General features: G+C 43.4%; 1 protein-coding gene across 1 annotated transcript in view; it reads left to right on the top strand.

Moving 5' to 3' along the window:
- EIF2B4 (eukaryotic translation initiation factor 2B subunit delta) overlaps positions 1-25,181 on the top strand; it is a 94,066-nt gene that overhangs the window by 9,482 nt on the left and 59,403 nt on the right. The window contains 1 exon segment of the mRNA XM_030198585.1: positions 19,174-19,214. Coding sequence (XP_030054445.1) covers positions 19,174-19,214 — 41 coding nt within the window.

Raw genomic sequence — 25,181 nt, 5'->3', positions numbered from 1 at the left:
GGGGGTAGATTTCTGCTGTGTGAGGCCCATGTGCAACGCCAAATTATATTGTTTGGCAATGTATATGCTCCGAACCAATATGATCGGAAGTTCTATAAGATGATCACTTCACGACTGTTAATGAGCAAATCTTTGCCCATAATAACAGGGGGAGACTTTAATATGGTGATGGACCCCTGGATTGACAGTACTGGGGCTAGGAGGAATGAGCTCAGACAGGAGTCGCGGGGGCTGCCTAATCTTTGCCGACAGGTGGGGCTAGTGGATGTCTGGAGGACTCTCAACCCACAGGGGAGAGACTACACACATCTCTCGAGGGCGCACGGCACACAGGCTAGAATTGATTATCTGTTGATTTCAGAACCGATGTTCAATTCAGTGATGGCATCTGCAATAGGAGCAGATGTGATATCGGATCATGCTTGGGTGGAAATGAGCTGGACGCCTCGGGAAGAGAGGGGAGGGGCACAGAGATGGGTATTCCCCACAGAGCTATATCGAGATCAAGATTTCAGGGCCTCCATACACCAGAGTTGGCGGGATTATAAAACACACAATGCATTGCATGTTGAAGACCCGGTTCTGTACTGGGAGGCGGCTAAGGCAGTACTTCGAGGGGACATCATTAGCTATATGGCTCACAAACGTAAAGCTCGGAATAGAGAGATACTGAGGGTGAGTCAACTAGTATGCCAGGCTCGGAGAAGATATGGGCAACGGGCCTCCACTGAGAATAGACAACATTTGATGCTCTTGCAGACTAAATTAAATGAAATACTTCATCACAAAGCAGTTAAATCGCAAATTTACTATAAATACCAATTATATAAGCATGGGAACAAGTGTGGTCGTTTGATGGCGCGCCTGATTGCAACCAAACAGGGGAAAACCAGGATTTTGACTATGAAGAAGAGGCAAGGAGAGCGAGTCCACACGGACAAGGAAATTAGCGAGGGTTTCTACCAATATTACAAAAAATTATATGAGGCCCCGCCAGATGATGGCCTGACGGGAGACTCCTATTTAGATCAGATGGGTTTACCAACGCTATCCCCCCAGGAGGCACAACAACTGAATACTCCTATTACACCAGACGAGGTGTTCCTGGCGATTAATCAAAGTGTACTGCTTAAGGCGCCGGGAGTAGACGGCTACCGGGCGGAGTTTTACAAGATCATGGGAGAAGAGATCACTGAGCCCTTAGCTGCAATGTTTAATATATTAATAGAGCAGGAAAGGATGCCTCCGAATTTAAATATAGCCTGTATTATAGTACTCCCCAAGAAAGGGAAGGATCCGGAACTAGTTGAATCATACAGGCCCATTTCGCTGTTAAATTACGAAGTGAAATTGATGGCTAAGATCTTAGCGAACAGATTAGCGAGAATTTTGCCGAACCTTATACACGACTCCCAGGTGGGGTTTGTGAGGGGACGGAAAGTCACTAAGAATGTTTGTAAGGTGCTGGCCTCATTAGAAGCCAGACGTCGAGGGAAGGAAAATTCTTTGTTAATCAGCTTTGACGCTGAAAAAGCTTTTGATAAAGTAAAATGGAATTTCCTATATGCTGTTCTTCAGAAATATGGCTTCACGGATCGATTTCTATCAGGGATCAAAGCATTGTATTCAGCGCCAAGGGCTAGAATATCGGTAAATGGGATTGAGACACAAGATTTTGAAATAGGCCGGGGAACACGCCAAGGTTGCCCTCTGTCACCGTTATTGTTTGTGCTATCACTGGACCCCTTATTGAGAGAAATTGAGGAACAGAAAGCGGTGGCAGGGGTAAAGATAGGAAGCGAGGTCTTTAAGGTAGCGGCTTTCGCAGATGACATCTTGGTCCATTTAACAGACCCACAAGAATCTCTGAACGCTCTATTAGAGATATTCTCCGAATACGGAGACTATGCGGGCCTCAGTTTGAACTTAGAAAAATCAGAGGCCTTGGCCTCCTCAGAGGACGTGTGGAGGCGGTGGAGAGGCGAGTTCCCTCTGAGAAAAGCACAAAACTCCTTTAGGTATCTCGGAATCTTGATGCCTATGGATCTCTCGCGGTTGTATGATCTGAATATTACTTGGCTGTTAGAGGAGACCCAGCAGGTGCTACAAGGATGGATGGATTTGCCGTTATCAGTGTTAGGGAGAGTAAACATGATTAAAATGGTGTTGTTCCCCAAATGGCTTTATGTGATGCAGACCATCCCAATTTGGCTCCGACGGAAAGACCTAAAAAGTTTTTACAAGCTTGCATCAAAGTTCTGCTGGAGAGGCAAGAAGCCGCGGGTTCGCTTCTCACGATTAGTGGGGAGTTGGAGTCGAGGAGGAATGGGCATGCCAAATTTAGAATTATACAATAAAGCATGTCACTTGAGATATCTGGGAGATTGGTGTTTAGACACGCAACAATATACTCCTACGGCGTTGGAGGCGGCGCTTTGGGAACCGCACCATCTTTTTTCGCTTTTACACCACAAAACACGAGATTTACCGGAGGGATTCAGTGGAGGTGTGTTGTTGCGATCTCTCCGAGAGGTGTGGGGAGTGCTTACTCGCCAACTGGGGGGAGACCCAACAGTAACAGATTTGATAACCATACGTGGGAACAGTGCATTTTTACCAGGATTGTCAAGCCGACATTTTGTTGAATGGGCTAGACGGGGAGTTTTTAAATTGGAACACCTGGTGGGCGAAGATGGGCAGCCTCTTACCGATGAGGAGCTATTGGGAAAGGTAGGCGACTCCTGGGGGAATAGATTTGCAATATGTCAGGTGCGACATTACCTCACTTCTTTACCGACAGATCCCTTGAGAACTCGGTTGGGGGAAAGGATACGAGAATTTTTTCACTCCTTTGGTGAGGGAGGAATCACAATATCCTCGCTTTATAAAACAATATCAGGATGGCTGCCCCCCAGGGACTATAGACAGCTAAGGAGTGCTTGGGAAAAGGAATTGGGAGTTGCAGTGACCTCCTGGGACATCACTAAATCAATAGCACGAATACCCCTGTTAGTATCGGATGCTCGTTTGAGAGAATGTGCTTATCGCTGCATCCATAGGGGATATGTAACTACAGCTCAATTAGCACATATGGGAGGAAATCGAAGCCCGGACTGTCTTAAATGTGGAAGACATCCTGGCACAATGCTGCACATGTTTTGGAGCTGCCCAATTTTAAAAAGGTTCTGGGCTCGAGTTCGAGGATTTTGGGAGGAGCGGTTAGGGCAGCGGATTTTGGGGACAGTTGAGCAACTGATTTTAGACATCCCGGGGTCCTTTAGAGGGCAGAATCGTTTTGAAACATTGATGCTCCGTAAGATGAGCCTCTTGGCCAGGAAATGTATTTTACAATACTGGACGGTCAAAGATCCTCCGGCTTACTGGCACTGGAGAAATCAGCTACATCAGCTGGTATCGTGGGAGGCGGGGGAATCTAGGCTCTCGCAGAAAAAGAGAGTTACATTTCTGGCTATCTGGGGCCCTTATTTGCAAAGTCTAAGCCCTAGAGGCCGTAGTTTGCTTTTAAATACAAGGTGAACTCTACGGGCTGAACTGAATGGTTATCCAGGTCTGGGGTAAAATGGGGGGGGAAGGGAGGGAATGGGAGAGGGCGGGGGGAGGACTGGTATGATTGATGGGATAATAATGTTGGCAAAAAATTTACAAATGCTGTATGCTAGTTAGCAATTGTTGTATATATAGACTGAAACAGAGCTGGCATGACAATGTTGGTGCTGATACAATGTCAATAAAAAACGTTTGAAATTATGCAGAGGGGAAGGAGGAAGGGTTAGGGGGGGATGGGAGAAACTGTTAAAAAGTTTTGATGATGGACTTTATCATTGTATTTCTATTTTGAAAGTTTGACGGTGGCATTTGTGTTTATGCCAGATATTGGATGTAGTTATTTTGTTTCATCAATAAAAATGTTTAAATATAAATGGACTGAGTGCTCCCTTATGCGGGTTTTTCCCATGTGCTAAGTCCATTTCTAGAGTGGCCTTTAAACAGCCTTTTTTTTGGCATTATGTTCGTTTATGATCATGTGCTAATATTACCATTATTGCACTGCTATGTAAAAAATGTAACAAGGGAGCCCTTACCTGTTCAGGAGGTGGTAAGGCACTAATATGCATACACTAACTGGCTACCACTTCCACATCCACTCTCCTTCCATGTCCCACCTCCTCAAAAAAAATATACTGTGCACTTGGCAAAACTAATGCAGGATGTTTTTGTTGCACTAGACACACGTTAGCACCTAACGCAGCTTAGTAAAAGGGCCCCTATATTTTTGTTTGGAAACTGTACCTGAGTAGAATAACTCGTGTCATTTATGTGTTCAACTATTTTTATTAAAGTTCCAAAAAAAGTACAGACATTCATAACCGAGCACAGCTGTGTCACTTATATGGAACTTGAATAACAAGATTTGGAACGCATGACCAAAATACCTAAAACTCAAGGATAATTACCTCATCTTCCGAAAATATCTGAAGGCCCACCTTTTCAGGATGTTCATACCCCACTGAACCAAAATAATCTGTCCAGTCCACCGTTTTACACCACTAATAAATATACCATTGGGCAGGAAAGGCACAAACTTCCGTTGCTCAACTCGCCACAAACATGTAACGCGTCTACCTGAAACAAAATTCAAACTCATTAACCTGCTAATCTCATTGGTCTAAACAATTTCTACCTTGTTTATTCAAACTGCTTCGAATCTACTTCAGACTGTCACTATTGAACATAAATAGTAACCTTGTTTGCTACAATTTGTAACCAATTTATTCTAGTTTCATTTAAGCCACATTGAATCTACCAATAGGCTGGAAAATGTGGGATACAAATGCAATAAATAAAATTCCCTAGCTTAACTCCTTCACCTACTACCCCTTCCCCCCACCCCAGCTCCCCCATCTGCCAATATTTATACTCATATAAAAAATGTAACACATAGCTTCGGTCCTCTGGTTACCCAGGCCATCCTTCTAAGTCGTAATCCTATGTCTTTTTAAGCATAATTGTGTCAACAACAGTGGTCACCAGTGTTGAACAGCTGGGCCAGTATCTGCCAGCCACGTCATCAAAATTGCTTTTAGTCCAAACAGTACTGTCAGCTGTAAAAAATCGCCCGCCGGACAGACCGTGGTGTAAGTATAAGAACCAAACAACAGTTGTGGCTCCTGCTTAATTGTACAGCCCCAGTATGCTCCACGGCCCACAAGAATTTGCTGTAAAAACTAGCTATGCCTTGTCAGTGGCAGAACATAAGCAGTAACTCGCTGATTTTAAGATGTAAGCTCTATTGAGCAGGGACTGGCTCTCTATGTCAGGTGTTCAGCGCTGCGTGCGTCTGGTAGCGCTATACAAATGTTAATAATATAATAATAATAGAAGCCCGCAGTCGCATCATAACATCAACTTCTCACGTTTTGTGTTTCACTCCTGTTAGTGTATCAGTGGAAATGTACAAACACCAGGCCCTGTGCAAAAGATGGGAAATTTTGCTTCCTGCAGCTAGTGGAGATGGTTGAACACCATCTTCAAAGGTGCTCAGGAGGAATTTAATGGTGATGCCGTGTTTCCTAATTCCTATGAGATCAATAAAGTGCCCCGTGTACAAAAGACTTTCTCATTCATGTTTATTGCAGGAAAATGTTTAGTAGACAGGCCCCAACAAGAAGCAGAATGCCTGAGAGGGATGCCGGGCCACATGTGAAATATACAGTCACAGAAGAGAGGGAAAACAGCATACAAATACAACCAGGCAAACAAAAAAGCAAACACTGGGCCTTCAGGATTGAGAAAAATGTAGTCCTTTAATATAACAAAGACCCGACAAGGGCCGTGTTTCGGCGTACAACCGCCTGCATCAGGGGTCAATAAAATCCTATTGGTCAACTTGCGGACTATTGCGCAAGAGGTAAGTAAAACAATCAAGGAGAACTCCTGTGCTGCAAAAGGCACTCAGCCTGATGCAGGCGGTTGTACGCCGAAACACGGCCCGTGTCGGGCCTTTGTTATATTAAAGGACTACATTTTTCTCAATCCTGAAGGCCCAGTGTTTGCTTTTTTGTTTGCCACATGTGAAATACACATCTGTTCAATGGTAGGGCCGGCCCTGGTAGAATGGCACGGGGTCAGATATGTAATCTGGAGACTTGTATATGAAATTCAAACTTTCTGTTGGTAAATCCTTACTTACTGTGGATGTCTTTGTGTTTATCTGTGGATGTTGGCATTCTTGTGGGATAATGATGCAATGTTGTATTATGAATGGTTACATCACCCTAGCTGGTGGCTGGGTTCCCAGAAGTGGAATGTAGTAGCTATTACTTATTGCTGCCTGTGTGTGTGTGTGTGTGCACATGCTGTTCTGTGAGATGGACTGCTGTACGTTTTTGATCAGAACTATGTGAGCAGAACTTTCAGAATATAACCTGCAGTTTTTGCCATTTTCTGCTGTGAGGAGTGACGGGACCAGGGTGAAAGAGAGAAAGTAGGGCCTGGCCTGTGCCCCTGAGCAATCTAACTGGTTCACCAAGTTCAGAAACCCATAGCTTGGTTTTTCATTAGTATTCACTCACTGGTGGAGCCCAGCAGTCAAAGCTGATTGATTGGATTTCGCCATCCCAAGAGTTTGAGGAGAATTCTTCATCCTCTTTTCTTGAAGCATATCCCATGATAAGTTCTGGGCTTTTACTGCCTCCCCCCCCCCCCCCCCCACCACCACCATGGGTGTCATGCTATCAAGGAATTTTGCTGAAAGAGGCTCATTTTTTATGCGACCTTCAAGGTTTCTCTTGACACCACAAATATTTTGTTTGGGTTAGTAGGAACCATTGCTGCCTTATTTTATGCTCCAGTGTTTCTCAGTGTAGGCTCCTTGTTTCATGTAATAGAATGGGGCTGCTGTTCTTTCTGCATATATTAGGATAAAGGGCAACACACAAAATGTAACTTGGATAGTCTTTATTCATCTCTGTAAGAGAGAGTTTAACAAAAGTTCTGGGAAAGTCTGGTTTATTACTATTGTCTCAGACATTGGTTTATTTGTTGTACTTTATTTTTGGCGAAGAACATAACTGTCATACTGGGTCGAGTAAAGGTGCACCAGTCCCAGCATCCTCTCTCAAACTGTGGCCAGACCAGATTTCATGTACCTGACAAGATCCCAAGCAGCAGATGTGCTCCGTTATTGCTCATTCCCAGAACTAAGCAGTGGCTTTCCCAAGCACACATGGCTAATAATGGTTTATGACTTTTTCCTCCAGGAACTTGTCTAAACCCATTTTAATCCTAGCTGTGCTAGCTGCCCTAACTTCCAGCAGCAAATTCCACAGCTTAATTATACATTGAGTGAAAAAAAAACTTTCTCCGGTTTGTGTTAAATGTGTTACCGGTTGGCTTCATGGAGTGTCCTCTAGTCTTAGGGAATAGTTGTTTACCCTTTCATAAAGACCTACTTACCTGTTGAATCCCACTCATGATTTTATAGAAACCATTGTGCCCCCCCCTTATTTTGGTTGCGCTTGTCTGTATCTTTTCTGGTTCCACTATTTAGAGGCAAATTTAGAAAGGGCATCATGTTTTATCAACACATTTATATACATTTTTTATGTTTAAATCTGTTTATTGAAATTTTTCCAAAAATATTTAACAATAAACATCCCTGAAGCCATTAAATGCGATAATAACCATACAGTAAGTTCCAAGTATGCTGCCGGAAGCTTTGTTTCTTATAGCTCCCTACAGACCATTAGATCACCCAAGACAAGTATACTGTAGGTTACCTGACATCATTAAAACAGCTTCGGTTATAACATAAAAAGTATACCATCTAATACAATACAATAGATGACATCTGGTCCCGGTAGTTGACGTGAGCTCGGTCCTACTAATGGGCCAAATACAACCAAATGCACAAAAGGCTGTAAAATGCCCCGGTCAGGCTTCATAGCGATACAATCCCCCAAGGCCCTGAGGATCAAATAACATAAGGAAATTCGTTTAAACTGTAAACCTACAAACAGCCCAGGAAAATAAGTCAAATATTAGTCAACACACCCGCAGGAACCAACTTAATCTAAACCCCCCTCCAACCCACAGCCTCCCTACCCCCCCCCCCCCCCCCCCCCCATTGGTACCATGAAGTAATGCTCAAGAGTTTAAAATCCTACTACGTGCTACAGGGGTCAAAGAGTCCCAGAACGGTGCCCATCTCCGGCAATAGGCATCTCCTTTGGTCGAGGCAAGATCTCCCATTTATATACATTTTATTATGTTTTTAAATATATACCTATATGTGCGTATTCTATGTGTATATTATTTTGCATTTGATTTGTTTTGATCATATATATACATTTTCATAGACTCCTGATGCAGGCCTAATGGCCAAAACACAACGTTGTGTCGAGTCTCCATGCTTCAATAAACACCTTTATCTACATACATCTTCCAGTCTTTGGTATCCTTGGTCGCTCTCCCACTTTTTTTTGTTGTACTGTTGTATTTACCGTGGGGCGTTCTGAGTTCTCTGTCTCTCGGCGGATTTCTTCTCACATAAACCCTTTCTAGCCCATCCTAAACCAGATTGCCATATATGAGACAGAGACCATACAGGTCTCCTGGTATCAGCCCTAGTTCATCACAGCCAGAGTCGCCATCTAAGCCTTAGAAGTCATGTACATAGCTAGCCAATTCTGCTATCTTGACCCAGTTTTTCTTCTAAGGTTGTAGGCCATAGAGGCTATGAATCGGTTCATAACTGAAATAATTCTAAAAGTGGAGGTGGCCCGCTTTTGCTCAGAAGGGCTCATACTTTCACTGCACGCTATTGCTTGATCCAGGATTCAGAACAGAACAGTGCCTTCAGTCAAGTCGAGCAGTGCTGGCCAACCTGTCCTTGTCATCTAAGTCTTGCATTTGATTTTACAGGCTGGTATGAGGACTAAGCCAATACATTTTTGAGCAGCTGTAAGCTTAGCAGTCACTCACATGTGTGTCTGACTCAGTTCTGTTTGTCAGTGGAAAAATGCAATGTTCACGATAAGCGGGTCTTTTCCATGGAAAGCAGGATTGATAAGGCATGCAATCCCTCCCTCCTCCCTCGAGAGTTGTTTGTGGAGAATTTTAATACCATCTGAGTAGACGGCTGCATGCAGGAAGGGCTGCTCAAGCTAAGAATCTTGCGCTAAATTCTATGCCCTTGGAAAGCAGTTCCCTTCTGCCCCTGTCCAATGACTTCATACACTTGTGTGCTTTATCAGTCCTGCTGTTTATAGAAAACATTGCCTTCTCTGTTTTGTTCTTCATTCCTTTCCAAAAATAATTCCTAATATTCTATTTACTTGGTTTGCTTGCCACACATTGAACCGAGGATTTCAACATATTGTTCACAATGACGCCAAGATCCTTTTCCTGGGTAGTAACTCCTAATATGGACCCAGCATCATGTACCTTCAGTATGGTTGGGATTATTTTCCCCTATGTACATCACTTCGCACTTATTCATGTTGAATTTCATCTGCCATTTATAGTAAGTGGCATAGCAGTTATGGCAGAGGACTGAGAACCAGGGAAGCCAGGGTCAGAATCACACTTCTTCCACTGAGACTTTGTGATCTTGAGCAAATCACTTTGTCTCATTTCCTTCAGTACCCACTTTAGAGTATAAACTCTCTAGGGTGGGAGAATATTGTACCTGAATGCTTATCACACTGTACATTGCTCTGTGTGTCCTGTAATATGATTTAAAAAAGTATTGTAAGTTTCCTAGTCTCACTAGATCTTCACAAATTACTCATGAACACAGAAAAAACACACTGCCTCATCCTCTCATCTCAACACAATACGTACAAACCCACAACCTTAACCACTCCAGAACATACTCTCCCTATATCAGACAACTTGAAAATACTCGGCGTCAAAATCGACAGCAATCTTACGCTCGAAAGCCAAGTGAACTCCATAATAAAGAAAATGTTCCACTCAATGTGGAAACTTAAACAAGTAAAACTGTTCCTCCCGAGGGTCTCATTCCGTAACCTAATATAATCAATGGTACTAAGCCACGCAGACTACTGCAACGGAATCTATGCGGGATGCAAAGAACAACTCACAAAGAAACTGCAGACCGCCCAGAACACAGCAGCCAGACTGATATTTGGCAAATCACGATTCGACAGTGCCAAATCCCTCCAAGAAAAACTGCACTGGCTTCCAATCAAAGAGCGCATCACTTTCAAAATCTGCACCCTGGTCCACAAAATCATCTATGGCTAAGTCCCAGGTTACATGACAGACCTTATAGACCTTCCACTCAGAAACATAACCAGATCATCCCGAACATACCTAAACCTTTACTACCCAAACTGCAAAGGACTTAAATACAAAGCAGCCTATGAATCCAACCTCTCCTACTTAAGCACACAACTATGGAACGCACTACCAAAAGCTGTGAAAACCACATAGGACCACCTAAACTTCAGGAAAGCATTAAAAACCAACCTGTTCAAAAAGGCATTCCCCACCGACCCACATTTACACACTGCAAAACATCAAAACCAAAGATCGTATTGGACACTACACAATCTCCTCTCCTTGATCCCCATAATAATGGACACTATGAGGGGCATAATCGAATGGTGCAGGCCATCTATATGGCCGGCGCCGCAAAGAGCAGTCCCGAACCGTATTATCAAAAAAGATGGCCGGCTATCTTTCGTTTCGATAATACGGTTGGGGCCGGCCAAATGTCAGAGATGGCCGGGTTTGAGATGGCTTGCATCGTTTTTCGCCGATAATGGAAACCGATGCCGGCCATCTCAAACCCAACCAAATCCAAGGCATTTGGTCGTGGGAAGGGCCAGCATTTGTAGTGCACTGGTCCCCCTGACATGCCAGGACACCAACTGGGCACCCTAGGGGGCACTGCGGTGGACTTCAAAAATTGCTCCCAGGTGCATACCTCCCTTCCCTTGTGTGCTGAGCCCCCCAAAATCCCCCCCCCCCCAAACCCACTCCCCACAACTCTACACCATTACCATAGCCCTTATGGGTGAAGGGGGCACCTACATGTGGGTACGGTGAGGTTTTTTTTTTTGGGGGGGGAGGGTTGGAAGGCTCAACACTTACCACCACAACTGTAACAGGTAGGGGGGGGGGGGATGGACCTGGGTCCACCTGCCTGAAGTGCACTGCACCCACTAAAAACTGCTCCAGGGACCTGCATACTGCTGTCAGGGAGCTGGGTATAACATTTCAGGCTGGCAAAATTTTTTTTTTTGGGTGGGAGGGGGTTGGTGACCACTGGGGGGAGTAAGGGGAAGTGATCCCCGATTCCCTCCGGTGGTCATCTGGTCAATTGGGGCACGTTTTTGAGACTTGGTCCTAAAAATAAATGGACCAAGTGAAGCCGACGAAATGCTTCTCGGAGCCGGCCTTCTTTTTTTCCAATAACGGCTGAAGCCGGCCATGTCTTAACAACGCCCCCATCCTGCCTTCCATACCCTGCAGAAATTCCCCCTTTATCTTTGGCCGGCTCTACGATGGAAAGCAGTTGGAGCTGGCCAAAATTGACTTCGCTTCAGGAGATGGCCGGCCATCTCCCAATTTGTGTCTGAAGATGGCCTGCGATCTCCTTTGAAAATAAGCAGGTATTTAACCTTCCTCTCCTCTATCCCCATTGTACCTATCCACATGTATCTATAATCGACTCTATCACCCTGTATTTGTTTTTCTACCAGGCTAGGCGAATGCCTTTACGGTATTATGTAAGCCACATTGAGCCTGCAAATAGGTGGGAAAATGTGGGATACAAATGAAATAAATAAACTCTGAATAATTATGTCATCTACAGATTTGATTGCCTCCGCTATCTCTCCATTTTCCAGATGATTTATAGATATTTTAATAAGTGGAGAAGCAGACAGAGCATGGCTCATGGAATTCTTTCCAACTCCTGTGTGTGTGTGAGTATACATGTCTTGTGTGTGCATGTGTTGTTTATGGGCTACCATGTCTCTGTATTTGTGGGCAGATGCATGCATGCAGAGCTGCCGAGATATCCAGCTCCAGGAGGGAGACATTTTGGCAAGGCCTGCTTCTGCACTTTCATCTCCAGTGCAGTCGGTATTTATAGTTCTACCCATTGAAATCAATGCTTCAGATCCCTTAATGCATCATCACAGGGCTGTCAGAAATCCAGGACAGGCCTAACATCTCCTTCCTGGAACTGTGTAACTTGGCAGCCCTGTGTGTGTGCGGGCGTGTGTGAGTGGTAGTGTTAGTATATGTAGTGTGTGTGTTGATTCTCTGTGTCTGATCAGGAGAGGAGGATGTGCAGTTCAATAATTGCTGTGGTACTGTGAATTATTGTTTTTATGCTGCAGGTGTTGTAATCATTTTATAGAAGTTCTCATCAATGTTACAAATCCTTATGTAAATAACCAGAGTGTCAATGAAATAATATGACAATGGAGAAGCTCTCATAATATGCCACCACAAGTCAGCTCTCAGAGGGACTGTTGTGTAACTCAGATATGGCTGAATATAATCATCAGATTTTCGGTTTACAGACATTCCCACCATACTCATTGACTGTAGCAAAAGCATTTCTTCTATTTTGGTACTGAATATTCTGGCCTGTAAGGAACTACCTGTGGTACCATAGCATGGGGATTTATGTATTAACAGTGCTTTAATAACACTGAGGATTTCTATCATCTTGCATAGCTCCTGCTAAAAAAGCAGCAGTTCCCTCCTATTGGAGTCTGTGTGTGTAATGTTTGAAAAAAAAGTTATAAATTGCTCCTTCATTTTCTAATTTCTAATCTACATATTCCTCCCCCTTATCTGCAGAATCACATTCTGTGTCACCCTCACTTTCAGGCTGTGGGTTAATAATTTATCCATCTTATTACTATGCTACATAATGTAAGCCACATTGAGCCTGCAAATAGGTGGGAAAATGTGGGATACAAATGCAGCAAATAAATATTCAAAAATGTTTTTAAGCCGTGTGCAGTGTAGTCTTATTTCATCTAATTGCAGATCTCTTAATTTTTCTCTTTGCCAGTTCTGTTTGAGCACTGCCTCAACCCTATCCTTTTATGCTCCATTTCAGGCCTGATGATCTTCTCAAACAGCTCATCGTCCTTTTTTTCTTTTTGTTGCTTTTTCTTTTTAGATGTCCACTTGATAAACCACTTCCACACAACAGCTTTCAGTTCATCCCACAGGTTGTCCAAGCTTACTGTTTCCTCTTTAATTGCAAATATTCATCAATACAGTCTTTAATATCCTGTACTATTACCTTATCCTGCCTGTCTGTCGTGTCTTATGAACTAGAGATCCATTTTGATTATTCTTGCCTTCTTTTTGGGGCATTAAGTTTAAAAGAATGTTGGAGGATTCCTTTTATTATCAGGTCCTCGCTTCTGGTTATCCCTTATTTATTTATTTATTTATTTGTTGCATTTGTATCCAACACCTACAGGAGGTAGTGCATTCCATAGTTGCGTGCTTTCTGTTCTGCGCTCATTTTTTTTTTCTTTTCATAGGAATTTGAATACATATTAAAAAAAAAAGGTATTTGACTAAGCAATACTTATATTTTCTTCCAGTGATTTTACGTTTTTTTCCCCTTTTTTTCTCTGTTACCTGCTTTAAGCCACTACTGGTGAGAACTGTGGCTTGGTGATTCCTTTGTCTTGTAGTCCCTGTTTTCTGTCACCATACAAATGAGAACCTGGTCAGATCATGTGCCAGTATTGCTTAAAATTTTCAACACCCTGAAAGAGTAGGAATGAAATTCTGATGCCTTGATGGCACTATGTTGCTAGATCCTAAAGATGTGGCAGAACTTAAAAAGGAAATGTTGGAATAAAGTAAGCGTAATGATATCCCAGAAACAGACCCACTGACCCTATGGAAAGGACTTAAAGCAGTTATATGAGGAAATATTATAGGTTTACAGGCCCACTTCTGCAAGACTTGTACAGCCAGGGAAGAGCATTATGCAGTCAAATTTGTGCCCTAGAGAAAAAAATTGCGTGAAGAACACAATCCCCCCCCCCCCCCCCCCAAATAGAAGAACATCTGCATGCTCTACTTCTAGAGCTCAATGCAACACAATTGACTGAGATAGCAAGCAATCTACAAAAAACACCGAGAACATTTTGAATTCAGTGATCGAGCTAGCCTTTTATTAGCTAATAAATTGAAGAAGAAGAAAAACAGGCACAGCGCGATAAAAAAGTTTTTCTATTACCAATGAAGAGGGAATTTTTCCCTCTGACACAGGGGAGATGCAGGAAACCTTTATGTGATATTATACTGCATCATATAGTCCAGAAGCCATACCCACACGGGATGGAATTTTCCAACATCTAGATGCAGTGAAGCTCCCTTCACTATCAGAAGCTGAAGTGATCTGCTTCTCCAGACCAATGGCCCACTGAACGCCATCTAATTCTATCAATGTTTGCCTCATGGCAAGGCCCCTGGACCCAACAGATTTAGTAACTGATTTTATGAAAGCTTTGGGAGGATATCGTCGTCCCTGCTTCTTAAAGTTTTCAGTGCACTTGAGAGACTGGAAAAACTCCCTTATTCTTGGCAATTGGCGGTGGTGACAGTTCTCCCAAAACCTGGGAAGGACCACTCTGTCTGCAGCTCATAAAGGCCGATTTCCCTTCTGGGAAATATTTACAAAAATACTAGCGTGCTATCTACAATGGATGGTGCCCTCTACAGTCCATGAAGACCAAGCTGGATTTATTGCCAGGAGACAAACCTTTGATAACAAATGTAGAGTACTTCATCTGATACAGCAGATCCAGATGGACAGTACACCCACAATCATGCTTTTAGTAGACACAGAAAAGGCATTTGATAGGGTGTATTGTCTATTTATGTTGTATGTGCTAGCCAAACTAGGGCTGTCAGGGTGGTATCTTACTTGTCTTCATCTGTTATACAAAAAACCCCAAGCTTGCTTGAAAATCAATGTCTTTTATATACAAACCTTCAGAATCCACTGGGGGAACATGCCAGGGATGTGCACTGTCCCACCTATTATTTGCAGTCACTATAGAACTACTAGTCCAAGCCATTAGGGTGCAGCCTAAAATTAAGGGAATAAAGCATGGGGAAAAGGAACACAAAACCATGCGCTTTGCAGATGACATACTGCTTACTCTGACCAAGCCTAGAGAATCCCTTGCCTGAGTGACCCGTATACTGCTTGTCTCTGGATTTGTCAATGTGACTAAATCTGAGATTTAAATATTTCCGAGACCTTGGAGGTGGCCTCTAAAAGATCAGTACTTATTTTGTTGAGCCCAGCATTATATTCAGTACTTAGGGGTTAACCTGATAGGTACGTTAAGAAGATTTGTACATAGTGAACTCCCCCCCCCTCCCCAAAGTGCAAGAACTCTTGGAGAAGCTTAGTCAAGGGGGGGGGGGGCATTATATTCTGTCTACGTTTGGTTCATGCTGTTGAAATGCTAATCTACTCTACCTGGCCCTGGCCCTACATATATCCCTTCCCAAACACTTTTTTGTGAAACTTAAATGGAAAATGTTCTCCTACATATGGAAGAAACTGTCTGCCAATGGTCTTTCAGGAGTTGTTGTGTCAATCAAAGCTCAAAGGAGGAATGGGAGTGCCAGATTTTAATCTCTCCCATAAAGCGGCCTAGCTGAGAGATACAGCTGAATGACTTATTCATTCAGATAAATTGGTCTATACCATTGCTACCAAAATCAAATCTTTTGATTATAGCGAAAAAAGTCCCAAGGGGAATAGGGTTTCCTTTATTGACATGATATGCAATCCACAATAAACCTTTTCCAGACAGACAATACTTAACACAAACAGCTCTCTGATGGGCTCCTGGCTTTCAGCCAGGGAGGGTGGACACAGCGTTTCACTGGTGGGAGGCCCAGGGTTTTTATGCCCTAAGGCAAGTTTGGGAAGAGAGAGAGAGAGATCCTACCCTTTACAGAATTAGAGTAGGAATATGGTATCCATTATTAAGATGAAATTCAATATAGGCAAATAAAAGACTAAAGGAAACACTTTTAGAACAGGCATTGGTGGGAGGGGGTGCATTTCCTGCATGTACAACGCACTCCTGGTACAAAATACCCCACTAGAGAAACACATTGCTAGATGGGAAGCTGACCTGGGCACTTTGTGTGAAATACAGAACCTTATAAGAATAGATATAATTTTAATTTTAGCAAAATCCACTCTTTATTAATTTTTTACTCCATCATTATTTAAAATCCACATTTTACATTGTCCATTCCAGTTGTATTCATGTTCTTTCAAAAGTCAGTATCATAAATTAAAGCTATTTTAGCTCATTGTCCATCAGTTCTTTATACAAAAAAAGTCCTTTCTTGCAGCTCTACACAGTGCTGTGTTTCACCAACGGCGTCCTCAGGAGCTGTTTAAACATCGCATTAGCACAGCGATATATCACTCTGATTCATCCATTGTATATATATAACAACTGCAATGGCTGTAAATACATGTTACACCATCAGTCTCATATCTATTAATTTCAACATTCTAATTCACATTTTAAATAATGATGGAGTAAAAAATTAATAGAGAGTGGATTTTGCTAAAATTAAAATTATATCTATTCTTATAAGGTTCTGTATTACATAGTTGGTGGAATAGTTAACAAAGTTGTTCCCTTGTGATAGTTTATATCACTGTGTGAAATGCAGACCTGGGAAAACGGTTTTTGGTACTTTAATAAAAGTATTTATTGCTAGTAATTTGATAGAAAATGGTTATAAAATCTTGTATAGATGGTACTATATAACAATAAGACTATTAAAAATGTTTAACAGCAGTACAGGTGTTTTTTGGAGGGATTATCGACCCTTGGGTGAATATGTATCGTATTTGGTGGGCATGTCTGAAATGTCATTCCTTTTGAGAGGAAGTACTCCGGATTGTGCAATGTATAAAGTGGGATAGGATTTGATATGCTGCCTTTCTGTGGTTGCAGTCAAAGCAATTTACATATTATATACAAGTACTTATTTTGTACCTGGGGCAATGGAGTGTTAAGTGACTTGCCCAGAGTCACAATTAGCTGTAGTGGGAATTGAACCTGGTTCCTCTGGTACTCAGGCCGCTGTACTAACCATTTGACTACGCCTATACAAAAGTAGTATATCCCAAAAAATCTAACCAATACTTGCTGCATTTAAGCCTAGCACTCCCTCCCTCCTTTTCAGGCGCCTCCTCAAAATGGCAGAGCCTTGCCCTGCCCGGTGCATCCTGGGATCATCCCAGAATGTGCAGGGCGCTGCCATTTTGAGGCACCTGAAGAGGAGGGGAGGGAGTGCTAGTCCCTCCCTCCTCCAGCTTTGAAGTAAGCTGCCAGTGGGGGGAGGGGGGTTGCCGGTGCAGGTGTAGAGGGCTAGTGGTTTCACTGGACTACCAGGGTTGTTGTTACTGTTGGAGGTGGAGGCTACAGGTCCCACTGGACCACTAGGTCTTTTTAGTGTGTGTGTTTGGGGGGGGGGGGGGCCTTAGGTTCATCAGGTCTGGGAGAAAATCCTGGATCTGTCGAACCTCTTCTGTTGTTCTCCCCCTTTCCTCCCCATGCTGACAACCCCTAACGCTGCTCCAAGCTGGCAGAAGGTTTTCAGTGGGAGCAGCGCCCTTGTTGGCACACTACCCGCTGATCATAAGGGAGGAATGTGGGAGACCCTCGTTTGCATGTATTTTCATTCAATTAGCAGTCAAAGATGGTGAACACATTGTTTTACGCGCTCGCTGGCTTTGATCCTGGGGCACAGGTAAATGTGGGCGCTAGTCCAGTGTTAGTGACCTCTAGCACCTGTGTTTGCTTTTGATCTGGGCCTAAATTAGGGAGCTGGGCTTTTGGAAATTCATTTTAGCCTCCTATCAGCTGATATCTGCTGCCATCTGAGAGTGTCGAAAGGCAGATTGCACTGTCCCATTTGCTATTCCTTTCACTGGATATACCTTAAAATCCTTCTTTCTGCAGTATTGCCCATGTATGACTATCTGGGGTATGTGGATCATTGAGATTAAGCCTACATTCGTAGTACAAAGAGTTAATAAAAGTATTTGTTGCATTCAGTGCCATAGAAAACAAAAGTGGTGACGGGGACTCTGAAAAATACAGAATAAATTTCTTTTTCTCCCTGTTAAATTTTTAAATCAAGCAAACAGGAGTAGAGGCTGACCAAAAGATGAGGAAATACTTTAATGTTGCATACAAAAAGGACCCGACATGGTCCGTGTTTCGGCGTCACAGAACACCAATCAGGGATCTTGTACGTATTCCTTTGGATGTATTGTGTACTTCAAAGCAGTCAAGGGAATCAGCTAAAAGAACTGTAGTGCAACCAAAACAGCAAGCAAACTTGTGCTCGAGAAAAGATACAAACACTGCTTTCCCCGATGGGGTCTGCTACAGTTTTTAGCCGATTTCCTTGACTGGTTTGAAGTACACAGTACATCCCTAGGAAAACATACAAGACCCCTGATGTAGGCGTTTTGTGACAACGAAACACGGACCATGGCGGGTCCTTTTGTATCAGCAACATTAAAATATTTCTTCATAGTATCTCCTTTGTTGGATTCATCTTTTGGTCAGCCTCTGCTCCTGTTTGCTTACACTTCCTGACGTAGAGGTTTTGTCCTGCTTTCGTAAATTTTTAAAGCATACACTTTTCCACCAAAACCAGTACTCACAGATCTTGCTCACCCACCAACAGAGGTAGTTTATACAATCAGTATTCCCTTAGGTTGTTTTCCATTTGCTCCTGATCTGCCTCTGCTTCACAGAGCCTCCTGTGGTATGGATGGGATCGGGACTGTCTTAGAGCCTCATCTTACATAGTCTTGCAGTGATAATGATCTTTTGGTGTTTTAGGTAGTGCTAGTCTTATAAACGCATATGTCCATTCTTTGGTTTGATGATGAGGGCTCGAGTCCTGCTCTTGGCTTATACCATTCAGCTCATGATGTGTAAGAATTTAAGTTTTGTCTTGTCTAACATTCTCTCCCCTCCCCATCTTTTAAAATATTTTTCTTCTCCCATTTTTGACCTTTTTTTGTATTTCATGAAGGTTGATTATTTTATTGTGTGTTTGTTTTAGATGGAGGCAAAGGAAAGACACGAGACCTACAGCATGCTAAGGTAAACTTGCATGGGTGAGATGAGCTGGTGGGCTGCAGCCTTTTTGTGCATTGTTTAGCATGTGGAAAATTTTCAGTTCTCAGAACAGCACCACAGACCAACCAGGGTCTCTAGATGTATACAACTTTATTAGAAGAGCAACCTCTGATTTCAGTGTGAATCGTTGTTTCATATCAATTGTAGCATCTAAATGGTTGGACAGCATGTTTTAGCATTTCAGCTCCTGCTTTGGAGCACAGTTAAACACTTGCTGCTAGGACACATATCATACCTACAATCTTACTTGATATAACATTCATAAGGACATATGTACAGACTTATAATTTAGTCTGCCACTCCAAACCCACAGTACTTATAAAACATCTATACATGGCAGCTGTACAACCTGATGCAGGTGGCAGAGTGTTCCTCAGATGGCAGTCAATTGCAAAGCAAGGGCTGCTCAGATAGAATGTCAGCCCCTTGTCTTCGTTTATATTCCTTATAGAAGAAAAAGCCAGCTCCAGCTGATGTGGTGATGTCGCTCCTGGCTTGGCCTGGACCCCAAGTATTCTATGAAACAACCTTGTTTGTTACAGATTGTTATGACTTAAGGGCTACAATGCTGTCCCATCGGCAGCACAATGAAGGACACAAGAAGTCAGTGTTTCAGGGAGGAAAGCACCCTCCTGAGATACAACTGTGCCACCATGTGTCTGAGACAACAGGCCTGGGACTTTCCATCATTGTGGCTTATAGATCCAACCACTACATCACATTCATAATGTATCGGAGCCACTCTGACCGTGTAGTGCATGTTACCAGGAAATAGCATGTTTTGATATTCTGTCTCTCCAGCCATTATGTCAGATCAGTCACCAAGGGAATTTCCAGTTGTCCTTGGCTGGCCTGCAGTTTTTTTTTTTTTATTTTTTTTATTTATAAATTTTTAATTTCTTACAAGTACAATACTTGTTACAGAAAAAACAGCCAAATCAATTTCCAAGACAAAGGAAAAAAAATTTAAACAGGAATAAGTTTAACAGCTTTCTTAGACCTCAATTAAGGGGGGGGGGGAAATTACATAATCAGTGGAGATTTAAAGGCATTATTACTAAATTATACGTAATGCGGTTTATGTGTACTATTTCGTCTCACATCATTTTACTATGTTTACATGTAGTTGTTTCATATCCAGAAAGGATTTCAGCTGTTCTGGGTCGAAAAATACATATTTTATCCCACTGAGCTTAATCAAACATTTACAAAGGTATGCTAACAAAAATGAGCCCCCTAATTTAATAACATCTTGTTTCATCACTAAGAATAATTTTCTCCGTTCCTGGGTTACCTTAGTAACATCGGGAAATATCCACAATTTATTACCAAAGAACAGTTCTTTTGAATATTTAAAATACAGCTTTAGTATTGTGTTAAAGTCCTGTTCAAATACTAGGGAGACCAGGAGGGTAGCCCTTTCCGGAGCAATTTCAATAGATTGTTCTAAAATTGCTGATAAATTGTTGAAGTCAACTCCTTCTACTCCGAGGCCATCTTTATTTCCTTCTTTTCCACCAAGTCTTGTTGGCATGTAGTATATTTTATTTATAGGGGGAATAAGTTCTTGAGGAATTTTTAGATTTTCCAACAAGTATTTTTTAAATAAGTCAATAGGTGTTTTACCAGGAATTTTAGGAAAATTTAGTACTCGGAGATTTAATCTTCTATTGAAATTCTCAATTTGTTCGATTTTTTTGTGCATTGCCAACTGATTTTTCATTACCGTGATTTTAAATTCTTGTAATTGAACAACATCTTTTTTTAAATCTTTAACTTGTGTAGTCAGCTCTTCTTTCACCATTTCTAGATTTTTCACCATGTCTTCAAATTTCAGGGATAAAATATTTACCTTTTCAGAGGTATTTTGAATAGTTGAATCGATTTTTCCCAGCATCAGCCATATCCTTTCCAGATTGACCTCCTGAGTTGTTCCGGGTCCTTCAGACACAGGGGCTCCTCTTTCTCGGCTTCTTTCTTGTGGTGTGGGGTCTCCGCTCGCAGCCTCCTTGATCACCTCCATAGGGTCTCGGGTGCTTGCTCCCCCCACCATCGCAGACGCCGGGCACGGAGGGCAACTTGATTCTGGAGGCGGAGACAACGATGTTTCAAGGCCCAATAGGGGAGCCGCTCCACCGAATTCCCCTAAAGCAGGCGTCTCCGTCTCTATTCTATGAGACAAACGCGAAAGGAAGGGCTCGATGCTGCCTTGAAGTGGAGAGGAAGCAGCTGTGGGTCGCGGAGGAAGCCTCACAGCTCCTTTCCGCTTTGTATGCGGCATTTTGCGGTAAGAAAAATCTGTTCCACTCGTGCAGGCAAAGAGCTCTCTTCCCAGACGCGGTCACACATCCGCCATCTTGGGGCTGGCCTGCAGTTTTTGATGAGGTCTGCAATGTCTTTGCTGACGGTGCCCACACACCCACACAGGCCTTAACAGTGAAAGATAAAGTTAGCCAAAGTCTGTATTTAAAATCAGGTTGGAAACGCTGAATAGTGCCATGTATTATAATCCCACATATTTAGGGACATATAGTGCTGTATATAGTGCTTTATGCAGGGGCCCTTTGCCCTTACAGATGAATATGGATGATATATTGGCCAGTCTAATTAAACAGTGGGAGGAGTATCTGGAATAGAATAATAATGATGTGATCTCATCAAGTCTATTATAGGAGGTGGAGAAATCCAGGGTTACGGGGTAGGTTGATTCATCTGGCATCCCAGCTCAATAGGAAGCGGGATGCTGAATTGCAGGAGCTATAGCTTCAGCTTGAGGAGTTGCAGAAGGAGCACAAGAAGAGGGGAGGTGGGAAGGTGTTGAAAAAGTTAACTTATCTGAGTTAGGATAGAAATGCTAGAAATTGAAAAGATGGCGCTGTAGCTGAAATTAGCTAAATGGCATTTTGTAGAGCACAGGATAAAGCAGGTAAGATGTTGGCCTGGCAAGTGAGACGGAAGCGGAAGGAAAGGATGATAGCGGAAACAGAAGATGGTAGAGGTGGGGGTAGGATGCTTAGTAATTGAAAATTTGTGGGGCATTCAAATTTCTTTGTACATGTTGGAAGTTAAGCGTGGAGAAGAAGCTGTTGATAGGTTTTTGGAGAATGCCAGGTTGGGGTGTATTGGGGAGGAGGATCATCCCTTACTTAATAAACTTATCGCACAAACAGAAGTAGAATTGGCAATTAAACAGTTGTCATCTAGAAAGGATGGCTTTGGAATGGAATGTTATAAAAAATATATATTTTTGGGTAAGTAAAGGGAATACCCTTATAAAAGTTTGACGGATCATACTATTCTGCTATTATGAGATAATATATGATTGTTGCAATGATTTACACTCAACTGGTTCCATATATTTTTATTGCTTAGTCATAAATAAAAATGTAAAAACAAAAAAAATGAGAGAACAGGTTGCACCTGTACTACAGAAGTGTTTAATGAAGCATTAGCTACAGGTCTTTTGCCCATAGGCGCCCCGTATAAGAGGCTTGGGGAGGCTAAGCCTCCCCAGCCCAATCGTGGACTTCCGACTTCCCTGCTGCCCTCACAAGCGCAGCGCTTTTGCGAGGCAGCTCTGGCTCTCCCTCCTTCCTTGGTTCCCGATCTGGCTCCCCGATCAGCAGCCCCTGCCCGCCCCGCGTGTTTTAACCTTTACTCTCCGACGTGGCAGCGATGTCAATCAATGAAGAACGCACAACAGACTTGCTTCCAGCTTCTCTCTTCACACAGTGTCCTGCCTTCAGCGTCAGCGATGATGCATTTCCTGTACCCGCGAGGGCGGGACACTGTGTGAAGAGAGAAGCTGGAAGCGAGTCTGTTGTGCGTTCTTCATTGATTGACATCGCTGCCACGTCTGAGAGTAAAGGTTAAAACACGCGGGGGGGGGGGGGCTGCTGATCGGGGAGCCAGAGCGGGAACCAAGGAAGGAAGGAGGGAGAGCCAGAGCTGCCTCTCAAAAATGCTGCCACATGTAGGGGAGAGGAGGGGAGGGCAGGGGAGAGGAGAATTGTTGGCCATGTATTGATGCAGGGCAGGGAGAGAGAAGAAATCACTGGACAGGAGGGGAGAGGGCAGAGCAGAGGAGAGGAGAGGAGAATTGCTGACATGGATGGAGGGGAGGGCAGGGGAGAGAGGAGGATTGCTGGGCATAGATTGAAGGGACAGGGGAGAGGAAATTTTCTGGAGATAGATGGAGGAGAGGGCCGGGGAGAACGGAGAGTTCCTGGACATGGATGGATGGATGGAGGGGGAGGGCAAGGGAGAGAGGAGAATTCTGGACATGGATGGATGAATGGGGACAGGGGACAGAGGAAATTTTCTGGAGATGGATGGAGGAGAGGGCAGGGGAGAACGGAGAGTTCCTGGACATGGATGGATGGATGGAGGGGAGGGCAAGGGAGAGAGGAGAATTCTGGACATGGATGGATGAATGGGGACAGGGGAGAGAGGAAATTTGCAGGATATGGGTGGGTGGATGGATGGAGGAGAGGGAAGGGGAGAATGGAGAGTTGTTGGACATGGATGGATGGAGGGGAGGGACGTCAGGAAGGAGATGCACATGGATGGAGGGGAGGGAAGAGAGGAGAAATGCTGGACATGGATGGAGTGGAGGGCAGGGAAGAGAGGAGAAATGTTGGACAAGGATGGGGGGGGGGGAGGAAAGATTAAGGAAGGAGATGCACACGGATGGAGTGGAAGGGAGAGAGAGAGGAGAAATGCTTTATATGGATGGAGGGGAAATTGCTGAATTTAAAGGCTGGATTGGAACACTTTGAGGGCAGATGTTGAAACTGGAGAAAGGATAGGGTGGTAGACAGGACGCATAAGGACACAGAAAGATGGTGGACATGGTGAGAGAAAAAAATATCAAATGGAAAGAAGACACTGGAACCAAAGCTAATAGAAAAACTAAATGCTCTGACAGCAAAGGTAGAAAACTGCCCCAGTGACGTAAGAGACGGAGGCTGCCTGTGGTGCCACGTTTAAAAAAAAAAACATTTTTCTCGTCGAGTCGTCGTTAGCATTGGCGCTCAGCTCAGTCAGCTGAGCGCTTCTTCTTTTTGTAGCGCCAGCCCTGCTGCTCATCAGGAAAAGCAGCAGTGACTGGCAATGGGAGCTGGGGCTGGCGCCGGGCGGGCCTGGGCTGAAATTGGGTGGGCCTGTGCCCACCCAGGCCCACCCGTAGCTACGCCCCTGTTCCACACATAAAGGTTGTACCTCGTCCTGTCCTTGGAATTAGTGCTGTTATGGTTTGGTAAGGCTATGTGTGTGTTTTGCACAAGTTTGTATATAGTGTTTTGCAGTGGAGAGATTGTGTGTTGACCTTACTGAGGTGGCACCAAAACATCAGAAAGGGTGTACAGCGTAAAACATCAGAAAGGGTGTACACTACCTCTTGAAGGATCTACATATGGTCGTTAATAAAAGGAGCTCATTGTGAACACTAGCCACCCTAAAAGGGTGTTTTTTGGCTCTACACGTATCATGATCCCTTGTTTCATATTGTTGACGGTCTGCATGTTCCGTATGGTGGTATATTGGTGTATTAGGGTCTTCCCAGTGTAATATTTATGGTACAGTAAGGTTCTGAGTGTGTTTTTGCACAAAGTTGTGCATAGTGTTTTGCAGTTGAGCGATTGTGTTTAGTATATGCTTTGAGCAACCACTTTATTCTTTGACATATGATACATATCTAATATCTAAATTTAATAAAAGGTATTAACTGTGACTTTTATTTTTACTTATTTTTTTTCTGTGTTGTCAAACACTTATGGAGGTAAGCTCCGCCCCTGGCCCACCCCTAACCCCGCCCCCTTTAGCCTCCCCAAACAGTTGGGCCACCGACCGCCTATGCTTTTGCCCAATACATGTACAGTGTTACATTGATCATTTCCCATAAAGAAGGGAAGCCAACTCACCAGTGTAGAA

Source organism: Microcaecilia unicolor, chromosome 3, assembly GCF_901765095.1.
Source record: "Microcaecilia unicolor chromosome 3, aMicUni1.1, whole genome shotgun sequence".
Classification (NCBI taxonomy): domain Eukaryota; kingdom Metazoa; phylum Chordata; class Amphibia; order Gymnophiona; family Siphonopidae; genus Microcaecilia; species Microcaecilia unicolor.
This window is presented reverse-complemented; position numbering and strand designations above follow the sequence as displayed.